Source organism: Rhinolophus sinicus, chromosome 5, assembly GCF_057876585.1.
Source record: "Rhinolophus sinicus isolate RSI-liver-muscle chromosome 5, RSI-T2T, whole genome shotgun sequence".
NCBI lineage: Eukaryota > Metazoa > Chordata > Mammalia > Chiroptera > Rhinolophidae > Rhinolophus > Rhinolophus sinicus.
In genome coordinates this window covers 106281588-106292867 of record NC_142505.1, presented here as the reverse complement: position 1 = coordinate 106292867, position 11280 = coordinate 106281588, and the positions used below count along the sequence as shown (strand labels likewise).

The 11280-nt window shown below is 49.2% G+C and overlaps 1 protein-coding gene across 1 annotated transcript; it reads left to right on the top strand.

Annotated features, from left to right (window-relative positions):
* The first annotated feature begins 2495 nt into the window (after positions 1-2495).
* Positions 2496-10681, top strand: BOD1 (biorientation of chromosomes in cell division 1). Its single transcript, XM_019739997.3, has 4 exons — positions 2496-2993; positions 6545-6669; positions 8760-8956; positions 9925-10681. Exons 1-3 carry the CDS (start codon positions 2511-2513, stop codon positions 8953-8955), a joined length of 804 nt encoding a protein of 267 aa, XP_019595556.3. The 5' UTR covers positions 2496-2510; the 3' UTR covers position 8956; positions 9925-10681.
* Positions 10682-11280: the final 599 nt, after the last annotated feature.

Here is an 11280-nt window from a genome sequence, read left to right as displayed (position 1 = left end):
TTCATATCACCCATAGCAACCTATGAATTTAATTTCTTTCCAGTTCTTGTTCTTTCGCCTTCAAGATCCGGGTTTGGGCTGTGGCAGTTCCACCCTTTCATACAGTCTTGGACATAAAACATTCCAGCACCTAATATGTGTAATTCACTAGGATCAGGAAAACTTGTCACGGATTTTAAAACTGAGATCCAACAATGATTTTTCCCTGATGGATACCCGAAAACGAGATTACAACCTGGGCCAAAGTTAAAACAATATTCTGCATAAAATTTCTAAAGGTCTTGGATTATTAATATAGCAATGGCGCCCCCTGGTGACCATTATTGTATATTACACATTCTTTGACGGGAGTAGCACATTTTGGATGTAGGGGGCGGTCCTAATGAAAATTTGGATGAATAAACCTCCCCTGGTCTTGATCACAAGTCTCATTCCCCACCCCACCCCATTTATATCAACCCCACAGGCGAGGTCATAGAGTGAGCATCTTCTCGTGGTTCAGAGTTCCAACAACCAGCACCCAAGGTCCCCATGATCCACTGTGAGATTGCCAGAGGGTGAACCATCTGCTGCCAATCTCCAGCATCACTAACCCAGGAGGTCATGACACATTAACCCATCTGCTGCTATAGCGTTTCTTTTCTAAAGGGTATGGGTCCAAATGACAACCTCCCCTTCCTCCAAACACCCACACACCACACAAACCCCACACACACCTGCACACATGAGCGCGTGCACGCGCGCACCCCCCCCACACACACACACACACACACACACGCACCACTGACCCTATCCCATGATTATAGGAAACAGACTGGACGTTATGCATTCACTCTGAGGTAGGTATTGTACCTAGCTAGGGACACAGTGATGGACAAGTCGTGGTCCCAGCTCTAAGGCTTACCCTCTAGCAGGGAACAGGGGGCCAATTAGTATATAAATCATTCCACTTTCAATTATAATAATTGCTACAAGAATGAGGCTCTGAGAGTTTACATCAGTGAGACAAGACCCAATTAGGTCAGAAGGCCAGAAAAGTTTTCCCTAAGGAAAGAAGAAGGTATGATGTGCCCCAAATAGAAAAGAGACTGGTCCAAGTGATCAGGGGGGTTGGAAGAAAATGAACATGGGGCCTGGATAACCTGAACTGGGCTTCTTCTGGGGCTAAACGTGAGCGTTAAGTGTGGGGTCAATTAGCAGAATTAGGCATTAAGTAATCTCCAAGAAGCAGTATTAAGAGAGAACGTTTGTCATTAATAACTGAGGAAGCTTGAGCTGATATTAAGGGATGAGTATAAACTAACCTGAATATTTATTTTGAGGGTTCATTTAAACTCTCTTGAATAGGAAATGTTGGGGTGAAGAGCATCCCAGATCTCCTTCTATTCTGCCTCCTCCCAGGAGCCAAGCATATTGCAGAATTTATTTACATCCCCTCCACTGCTTATTTGGGGAAATAACAATAGCAGACAATTGCCAGAGTTGTGGGCTGGAGTTGAGCTAATAGGCAAAAGGCTGAAGGAAAGAGGGGATAGTGATGGCAGCCCTGGGGCGCCAATGGTGAGTTGTGGCCAAAAAAAAAAAAAAAAAAAAAATTAAAAAAAAATCAAGATATAAAGCCTTACCTAGTGTATAACGCCAGCTAGCTCTCAGGATGTAGTGAAACTTAGGTTAAACATTGCAAGATTTGGATTTAGTAAACCTGTGTTCAAATCCTCCTTTTCTGCCTCTAACTATGTGATCAGGGCAACAAACTCTTTATGCCTCCATTTCCACATTTGTAAAATAGTATCTGCTTTTTCGATTGTTGTGAAGCAGTGTGTGTAAAGTGCTGAGCAGCCTGCCTAGCATATTCCAATTACTCATTACTAGTTTGCTTCTTCTTCTTCTTCTTCTTCTTCTTCTTCTTCTTCTTCTTCTTCTTCTTCTTCTTCTTCTTATTATTGACAGTCACCTGGGATAAAATCCACCCACGTAAGAAAGAATTCAGGAAGACAATTTGCCATTATTTTCCAAAAGAAGTATGCACTGCTATTAAAATCAGAAGGTGATAAAGAAGCCCACGCATTTCCGAAAAGAAAATTGACTAGTTCACTGTTTCCCAAATTCCCTGGACGACATTGTCCAAGGAGGCCGCGGGAGTGCACATTAAAAGCAGATTCCTAGTCCCCCACCCAGAAAAACTAAATTAGCGTCTCTGAGGGATAAAACTGACATGTGGGTCAGATAGCTTATATAGTAAGTGGTCGATACTGTTCATCTAAAACTTGAATCAGCCCCGCGGGTTATTCTTATAATCAGTCACTGCTGGGACCTGCTAATTTAGAGAAAGGTTCATTCACACTGATGGAGAGGACAGCCAGCCCAGGCAGCAGAAATCACGCGGGCCGAGGCCCGCCGCAAACGGGCGACGAGCGGACGCGAAGCCTGCCGGGAGTTGTAGTTTCCGCGGCCAGACCTCTGCCTTATAAGAAAGCCGGAGAGGCCCGCCGAAAACCTCCCGCCCCACAATGCAAAGGCCGATGGTGACGTCATCGGCAGAGCGCCCGGGATGGAGCGAGCCGTTTCTGCCGCCTGTACCACCATCACCGCGGCTGCCGCAGAGCCGGCCTCCTCCCCCTCCTCCCCTCCCGCCGCTCCCGCCGCCGCCGCCTCCTCTTTCTCCGTCCCCTGCGCCACCTCCACACGACCCAGGCCCTTTGTCCCTGAGGAGAAGCCGCATTAGGTCTCCTTCGCGGGCCCGGGGCGCCACCATGGCGGACGGCGGCGGCGGCGGCGGGGGTACGGGCGCGGTGGGCGGCGGCGGAGCCGGCCAGGCCTCGGCGGGGGCGGGCACGGGCGCGCCGGGGACGGGCGGGAGTGGAGGCCCCAACAACCCGGCCTCACTCCCTCCCGGCGACCCGCAGCTCATCGCTCTCATCGTGGAGCAGCTCAAGAGCCGGGGCCTGTTTGACAGCTTCCGCCGGGACTGCCTGGCCGACGTGGACACCAAGGTACTGAGGCCGCCCGGGCGGGAGAGGCTCGCGCTGGGCGTGAGGCCGCCGAGGTCGCCCCTTTGCTTTTCCAAAGCGGAGAGCAACACAAGAGCTGCCTTTAGAAATCTCGGCGGGGAGCTCGGACCGCTGGGGGCAGCACCGGGAGCCGCCTGAGTGACGCACGTGGGCTGCGCTTCCAGCCGCGGCGCCAGTCGCTGCAGTCTGGCCCCGTCGCTTCTCTGAGCTTGGGGTTTCAGTGCTGGTTTTAGAGCCGACACCCCATCTTTGCCAAGATGCGATTCCTGTAAGCCTCTCAATAGCAAACTTCCGTATGTTAATAGTGCAGAACGCCAGGTAAGTCGGCGCGAGGGGTCTGAATGCGATCATCAACACTAGCTATTCCTTCCTGTTTTTTCTCTTCCCCCCTCTAGCGCCGTGATTTGCAGACCTGCAGATGCAGTTGAATTCAGGTACATTGGAGAGCCAGCACCCTTATTTTGTGCTCCGTTACTGATTAAAGGGGATTTGGTGCTTTTGTCAGATCCTGATGCCGTCCACAGGTCAACCCCCCAGTAAAATGCTACTTCACGTTCCCTCGTTGCCAAGGTGGTTTGTATTCAGTGAAGTCTTGTGTGTGGCGTCAGACGTACAGTAGTGCCTGGAACGTTCATTTCCAGAGCTTCTCTGACAAGACAGAGACGGAGGCTCTTCTAGGGACGGGATGTCTCCTCACTGAGCCTGCCTCACAACAGGGCTGTGAGCTTAAAAGAAGACCTTAAGGAAAGGGAAACCCAGTCTGTTTATTCATTGAACATGTATCGGCCTGTCTCGTGCCAGGCTATGGAGATGGAGGAACAAGTCAGGCACTTCCCAGCCCTCAAAGCTTGTACTCCGGGGCAGAACGCTGACACGTGGGCCAGATAGCTGACCTAGTAAGTGGTCAGTACTGTTACTCTCCTCCAAGGTTAAACACCCGAGTAGAAGTGCTGTTCTGGAAACGAGGTGCTTAATTTTTCTTATGTAGGGGTCTGACATACGTCCCGGTAGCTCCCACCTTTCCCAGGAGTCTGAGTGGTCTCAACTTCCCATCACAAGTTCTTCGCTCCTGCATCTTATGTCCCATTACGTTTTGTGTGGCTTAATCAGTGTAGTATGCATGTTGTTATTATTTTTTAATTACTATTGAGGAGTTGTTAGAGAGGGAATTGGCGCCTCCCCCGCTTAACCCCTTCTTAGATGTTCCTTCTGGTCGTGATCAGGTTGTTTTCATTCTTGAAGACAGCGTATTTTCAAGCACCTCGTACTGAGTTCTTCGTTGCTTTGGCCCCATGGTTGTCAGTGTGGCCCTTGGATCAGCAGCATCCCCGGAGAACTGGCTAGAAATGCATATTCTGAGGCGCCACCCAGACTGCTGAAGTCTTCATGGGAAAGTGGACTGTAATTCACTTGGCAATGCATCCAGACTATATATAAACTGATGGGCGAGTGGCCAGAGGGCAAGATAATGCAATAAAATGTTAATGGGAGGCACATAAGGTCCTTTCAGTTCATGAATTGAGGGAATTAGTCTGTACTGGCAGGCTCTGTTCAGGTTTGGTGGTGACATTGGTGGTCCTTTTTCAGTAAACTGTCCTCAAAGTGAATGAGTTGTTTTTCATAGCAGAAGGTATAGTGTCTGGATGCCTGGTTACAAGTGACAAATCTCATTCTAGCTCCCGTAAGCAAAGGGGAGGGTCTGCTGACTGGAATCCCAGGAAGGATGGAAGGGACAAACTGTCGTGCAGAGCAGTCATCCACTTGGTGACTAGTATCTCTTGATCACATCTTACAGTTTCTTCCTCTAGAAAGGGACTCTCAGCTCCAGTTTGAAAAATCCCGGGGCTGGGGGATCAGCTACATGATGACAGAAGGGAACTGACTTTGGGTGGTAAACACACACTGCAATATGCTGATGATGCATTATAGAATTGTACACTGAAACCTGTATAATTTTACTAACCAATGTCACCCCAATAAATTTAATAAAAAAATAAACTATCCCAGGGAATGTCTGCACTGTCTTAGCATGGGTCAGCACCCACACCCCTGTCACAGGAGAACATGACACCCACTGCCCTCCCCATGAAGAAGGGATGGTGATTACCAGGAAGAAGGAGTCGCTAGGCAGATAGTACCCGGGTGTCTGTAAAACTGACTTCTCACTCTTCTCCCTGCCTTCCTCTTTCCGGGTTTAGTGGAGAGTCTTTATGCCTGTGAGTCAGTATTCTTGGCCTTTTGGGAGAGCCACTCATGGAGTTGAGGCCCACTGATTCTTTTGTCGGCTTCATTTATCTGACTTAGCAAACGTAGGCCACAGTAACAGTGCAGCGGAAGCCAAATCTCAGTGGCTTATAACGAGCACTGTTCTCATGCTGATAGGGCTGCAGGTCAGCTGATCTCTGGCCTTCAGCTGCGGCTCAGCTGTAGGCTGAAGGTTGCATGGGCTTGGGTCCGAGCTGTGGGTTGGGCTTAGGTCACTTGCACATGCAGTCATCCTAGGTCCCGGGCTGAAGGGGCAGGGGCTGGCTACCCAGGACGTTCCCTCGTAGGTCATCAGAGTACAAGAGCCCCACCAGACTGTACAACCACATTCACTAACATTCCATGGACCAGAGCACATCACTTGTTCAACTCGGCATCACGGGGGTAGAGAAGCATCCTCTGCCGGCAGGGGTGGGGTGGGGAGGGGAGGGAGGTGCTAAACAGCAGTGCGCACCATAAACCTGGTTTGGGGAGAGCAGCTGAGAGCACCAGAAGCTTCTGGAAGCTTAGAACACGCATTCCTGGTGTTTACCGAGTTCCCTCTAAATTTGTTCGCCTGACCCCAGTTGGGTCTAGAACCACAGAGACATTTGAGACCACTAAGTGTTCCCAGCTCCTTTGTCGACTTCAGTTTTCCTTCCCCTGCGCCTTTCCCAGTGTTCCGCAGGCCTTGGCTTTTGTCCACATTCTTGCGTCATACTGAGATTTGAGTGGCCCTTCATTCCAGGCAGAGGGCCCTCCTGAACCCTTGTTTGTTTCTGGGAAACCCTGCAAGGTAAGCAGGGCAGTACTATTACAGTTTTCCAGGTGGAAACAGCAGACTGAGGTGCTGGGGGGCTTGTTGAAAGTCGGAGAACTAGTAAGCAACGGAGCCGGTCTGGACCCCCGTCCCTTTGATTCGGAAACAGCCTGTGTCTGACCTTGGCTTTGCCATATGGGCACGTTTACTTTTTATGAGCCTAAATTTCTTATCTCTAAAAGGAGGGCAGGATTTGAGAGCCAACACGACCTCACTCATAGTTCCTTGAAAAGTAAATGGGATAATAACAAAGCATCTGGCATGGTGCCCACCCACCATAAACGGGGCACTGGTGTTAGCCATGAACTAACGCATGGTCTGCCGTGCTGCGTGCTGAGCTCCACAGTCGTGACCGCGTGGTCTGAGGACTTGAGAGTCTGCGTGTCTATGAAAAGCAGTGCTCTGAATGACTGATTACCACTTTGATGCATGTGACTTCTGACCTTGCCCCTTCTTTTTAATATTTTAGCCAGCTTACCAAAACCTGAGGCAGAAAGTGGATAATTTTGTGTCAACACATCTGGACAAGCAGGAATGGAATCCTACGATGAACAAAAACCAATTGCGAAATGGTCTGAGGCAGAGTGTGGTCCAGTAAGTAAGCGGAACTGAGAGCGGAAAGGCAGTTGTCACCAGGGTGACTGGTGAGCAGGCTGGTGCGAGTGTTCGGTCAGGGTGGACGGTGCTGCGTAGCTGAGGGCACGTGCGAGAGCAGCACACTGCTCCTCTGGGAAGGTTAGGTTCACGGGAGCAAAGGGCCCCGCTGCAGTCCTGGCTGCTGTCTCCAGCCTGGGTTGGCCTCCTGTGCACATCTCTGCCAGGCGCCGCGAGAGAGCTTCCACGTGGCGAGGCGTGGTCTCTGCTCTTTGACGTTTTCGCTGTAGTCTGAACGTCCGTGGGAGTTTTATACCCAGGTAGCAGTGTTTAGATCTTAGGCACGAGGAGCTGGGTCTTTATTCTCACAGGTGAAGGCTTAGTTTTAGCACCTGTGTAAAATTTCCTGCCTTTTGGTTGGATCTAGAATGTATTTAACCTGAAATAATGAATTTGGGCTTAATATTGGGACATTTCTCTGTGATGCCGGCTAACATTTTGAATCCGAGGCAAATTCCGATGCAGTTTTGAAGGGCAGATTTTCTGCTTAAGCCTGGAGTGCTCTCGCCTGCGGAGACCCTGTGGCCCCCAGCGCGGGCTCGCTGGCCCAGCCATCCAGGCCCAGAAGCCGTCCAGCTCCGTGGTGTGGAGGCTTCGCGGGAATCGGCTGTACTGTTGAACCTAATTGTGACCAGCAGTCTTTTAACTACAGGACATTTCCCTGGGTTCTAGGTGCCCGATAAGATTTCACATTTCCCTCCAACACCTTTACAATGTCCAGGAAAGTGAGCTGCGCTTTCTTCCTTTTTTGTTTTCCCTGATCAGCCTTTTACATCCCGTGAAGCCCCTGTGACTGACTGGGGAAACCGGTGTTGTAGCTGGAAAGCCATGGCTCATGCCTAAGGACGGGTGGCTTTGCTTCCTGACTGACCACGGCCTGATGCCGACCGCTGTGTGTCACATGCTCATCTCGGAGGGCGTACCGTGTGCTATGCGTCTCCCCGAAAGTGCCCCTGTACTCTGTAGCGCTGTGTTTACACTGAGGCTTCCTGTTGCTGCACTGGCAGTCGCCCCTGAATGCAGGGAGCACTTCGGTCACCGTCCAGCCAAAGTACCTCCGGGCCTGTTTCTCGTCTTACTGGGTGCTGTGTGCGTTCAGCTACCTGTATCCTTCGCTGTACCTGCCACCACCTGCCCACTTACTGCAGGGCCTATTTTTACCCAAGCAAAGGCTTGAATGGCCCAAGAACTCTCAAGTCTAAAAGAAAATGAGTAAAACCTACCCGTGTGCTTGTGATGGTACCTGAGCAGTTTCATCCTTCGAGAAGAGCACTTCCGTTTGAGCCTACACAACTCTCTTCCAGACTTTTCAAATGTAATGTGTTTCCCGTCACTGTACTTGTCCTCACTACTCTTCCCAAGTGTTTGACTGCAGACACTTGGCCTAATTTTTGCTCTACTTCAAAAAAGATTTGGGGTGTATTTTAGCCGCTTAGGAGCTTAGAACCAGTGTGTTTCTTGTCTGTGTACCTGTTTGCTTCCAAGTTACCTAGTACGTGTTAGCGGTCAGTCACACTGAAGGCCACGTGGCTTGCTGGTGACGGAAGCTCTCCCCTGCCCTGACAGGTTGGACTTGGCCAAGGGGACTCGAGGCCAGGTGGCTGCGGCAGGTCTCTTCTGCTCTGGCTAAGCAGAGAATGTTGTGGAAGGAAGTGGAGTCAAGTGTGAGGTTCGCTGGCTTTGACAGTGAGAGGAAGGTTTTCAGCTCGACCTGTCATCAGGTTCTTTCCTACCATGTTGTCACTCGTTCTTTGTCTTGGGACAGGCCACTTGTTCTGCTTGGCTCCTTTGTACCAGGTTGAGGTGGTAGCGGGTGAGATGATGACTTAGGAATAACAGGCAGTTGCTGGCTGTGGGTCGCCCCCTGAAGTAACAACATAACAGCTTGCACCCTGTGTGTGGTAAGAACTCTCTAGAGCGGCTGTAGCTTTGACCAGGTGAATCCTTACTGGGCTCGCACACAACATCTGTTGGGGACTAAAGAGTTTCAAAGGAACTAAATAACAGAATGATCTCTTTGTCTCCACAAGGTCGGGGATGTTGGAAGCAGGAGTGGACAGAATAATTTCTCAGGTGGTGGACCCCAAGCTAAACCACATCTTCAGACCCCAGATAGAACGAGCAATTCATGAGTTCCTGGCGGCCCAGAAAAAAGCAGCGGTGCCGGCACCCCCTGCAGAGCCAGAAGGCCAAGACCCTCCCGCCCCGTCCCAGGACGCTTCCTAAGGTCTGGTGTCCCGTCTTTTGTCCAGGAGCATTCACCTCTGACTGATAGATAAGTGACATGCATAGAAAAGGGGGAAGCCGTTATGGGGATAGTCCTATTCCTGTCTGTTCAGAAAAGTATTCGCGCAGATGGACTTCGCCTACTGTGTAAGAGTCGTATTTTACTACAAACTAATTAGTAGCATTTTCCTGTGTCAGTGAGTATGAGTTTCTGTTCCAGCAAAGCAAAAACGTTTAAGCTATGAATAGATGCTTCATTAGAAACCTGCTAAGATGGTTGGTGGCACAAGGGGAATTCAAATGAAACTCTTGTTTTTCTGAAACTGCTTAAATGAGTGTCGCCCCTAGACAGGAGTTAAACTTGGATTTGCAATTTGGATATAAAATCAAACACTGCATTCTAAAGCGGCATCGTCCTAAATGCGACTCGAAGTCTGCTTTAAGCCCTGCTGGGGTTCCTTGTATATAAAAGGTTTTGAGTTGACCACTGTCAGTTCCCGTGGGTCTTCTGTTATACATACTCCCTTGTTTTACATGTGGAATTTAATTTTAAAAATCAGCTGTCGATGAACAAAACAATGGTTTTGTAGGGCTTGGGCGACGTTAGTAACTGTAAGCAGTGATCAGCAGGTGAGCAGTGGACTCCCACTGGTCCAGGGTCAGTAACCACTGGGCTTGTCTTAGCCCCTCGTTCTGCTGTGGTGTCCTGTTTGTACGATTCTTCAGATGTCTGTTATTTTTGATAAGCATTAGCGAGTGAACAAAGCAGGAGCGTCAGGCTGACGTGGGCCTCACTCCAGAGAGGGATTGTCTTTTTATGCCTGTGCAGAAGACCTCGGTGCCTTTATGGAGGATAAAACATTCATTTCAAGTCTTTCGGGTTTAATTGTAAATTCCTTTAGCATCATAAAATTAAGTAAATGTAGCCTCTCACCAATAAGCATTTTGATATGATTCTCTTCCTTTTAGAATATGCCTGACATCTTTTGGAAGCTCCACTGAATCAGCGGTGAAGAAATGGATTCGGTTCATAATAATACAACTTCAGAATGAAGACAGGCCACGGTCGCCACTGATTGTAGCCTTGACTTTGGGGCAGGGTCCAGATTGAACAGGGAGCAAGTTTGACCCGTGTGCCCCTGCATTGCACTGCCACCTGGCTAGCTTGTCTGAAGGGATGACAGCCAGCAGACACTACAGAGATCTGAAGAAACACTACATCAACCTGGTGTTCTCCAGAAACAAACCTTGATACTTGAACTTAGAGGTGCATGTGGATTTTGGGGTTTGTGCTGGGGAATAAAAAAAGCTACAGTAAAGGAACATAACCAGTCTCAAAGGTACGATTTCTAAGAATGACAGTAAAGGTTAGCTGAGAGCGAGTTTTGACAGTGCTCATTTGATACCGTTTCTCAGTTACAAACTAGAATGCACAAGCCACTAGCATCAAATAGCTTTAAGGTGTTGTGATCCTGTTGTACGTGAATCTTGTAGCTCGTTTCCTTTCCCCTAAAAGGTGACAAAACACGGGACCCAGAATGCATGAGGAGGCTCAGACATTAGATAAAAGGAAACATTTGCAGGCTCTCTGTGCAGGGCTTCTTCCTGTCCTGCAGGGATAGGCAGTCTTGGGTGTGTTTATTTTATTCCCATGTTTGTGTTTTTTAGAAAAGTGAATGATTAATAAATAGCTTAAGTTTTATAATAAAATCATTTGAAAGTCTTACTCTGAAGCTTCAATCGAATAATAGACGCCGGGGTATGAAAGCAAAGCTTTTTCCTCTGCCTACATGCCTTTCCTGTGCACAACACATGACTTCCTGGTGGTGAAGGGCAGGAGACAGAACTTGGAACTGCCTTTGCCCTGACGCCAGTAGGCGAGGCCGGAAGTGGGCGGGCAGCTCCTCTCCTCTCCTCCCTGGACCACTGCTGAAGCAGGTCTTTAGTTAAGGTCGGTACATTATATTCGTGTTACTCAGACTTGAATGTGTGGGAGCACCACCTGGGGATCATGGGAAAACGCACGTTCTGACCGAAGATGTGGGGTGAGACCTAAGTGTACGTAACAAGTTCCAAGCTCCGGTGATGGCGCTGGTCCTCCAAACACTGTACCCCAAGCCTCGGGTAACGTCAGTCCCTTTAAACTAAGAGTCCTTGGTTCTTAGTTGAGTCTATTACTGGACATTGTTAATCTTATCCATTGTAACCTATAGGAAGTCCTCACTTAACATCGTTGATAGATTCTTGGAAACTGCGACTTAAGTGAAACAACATAGCGAAACCCATTTTACCATCGGCTAATAATTGAGATAAACAAGACTTCAG

Coding starts and splice junctions, on each gene's coding strand:
- BOD1 (XM_019739997.3), top strand. CDS start 2,511: ATGCAAAGGCCGATGGTGACGTCATCGGCAGAGCGCCCGGGATGGAGC. Junction 2,994..6,544: donor TGGCCGACGTGGACACCAAG/GTACTGAGGCCG, acceptor TTAATATTTTAG/CCAGCTTACCAAAACCTGAG. Junction 6,670..8,759: donor CTGAGGCAGAGTGTGGTCCA/GTAAGTAAGCGG, acceptor TGTCTCCACAAG/GTCGGGGATGTTGGAAGCAG.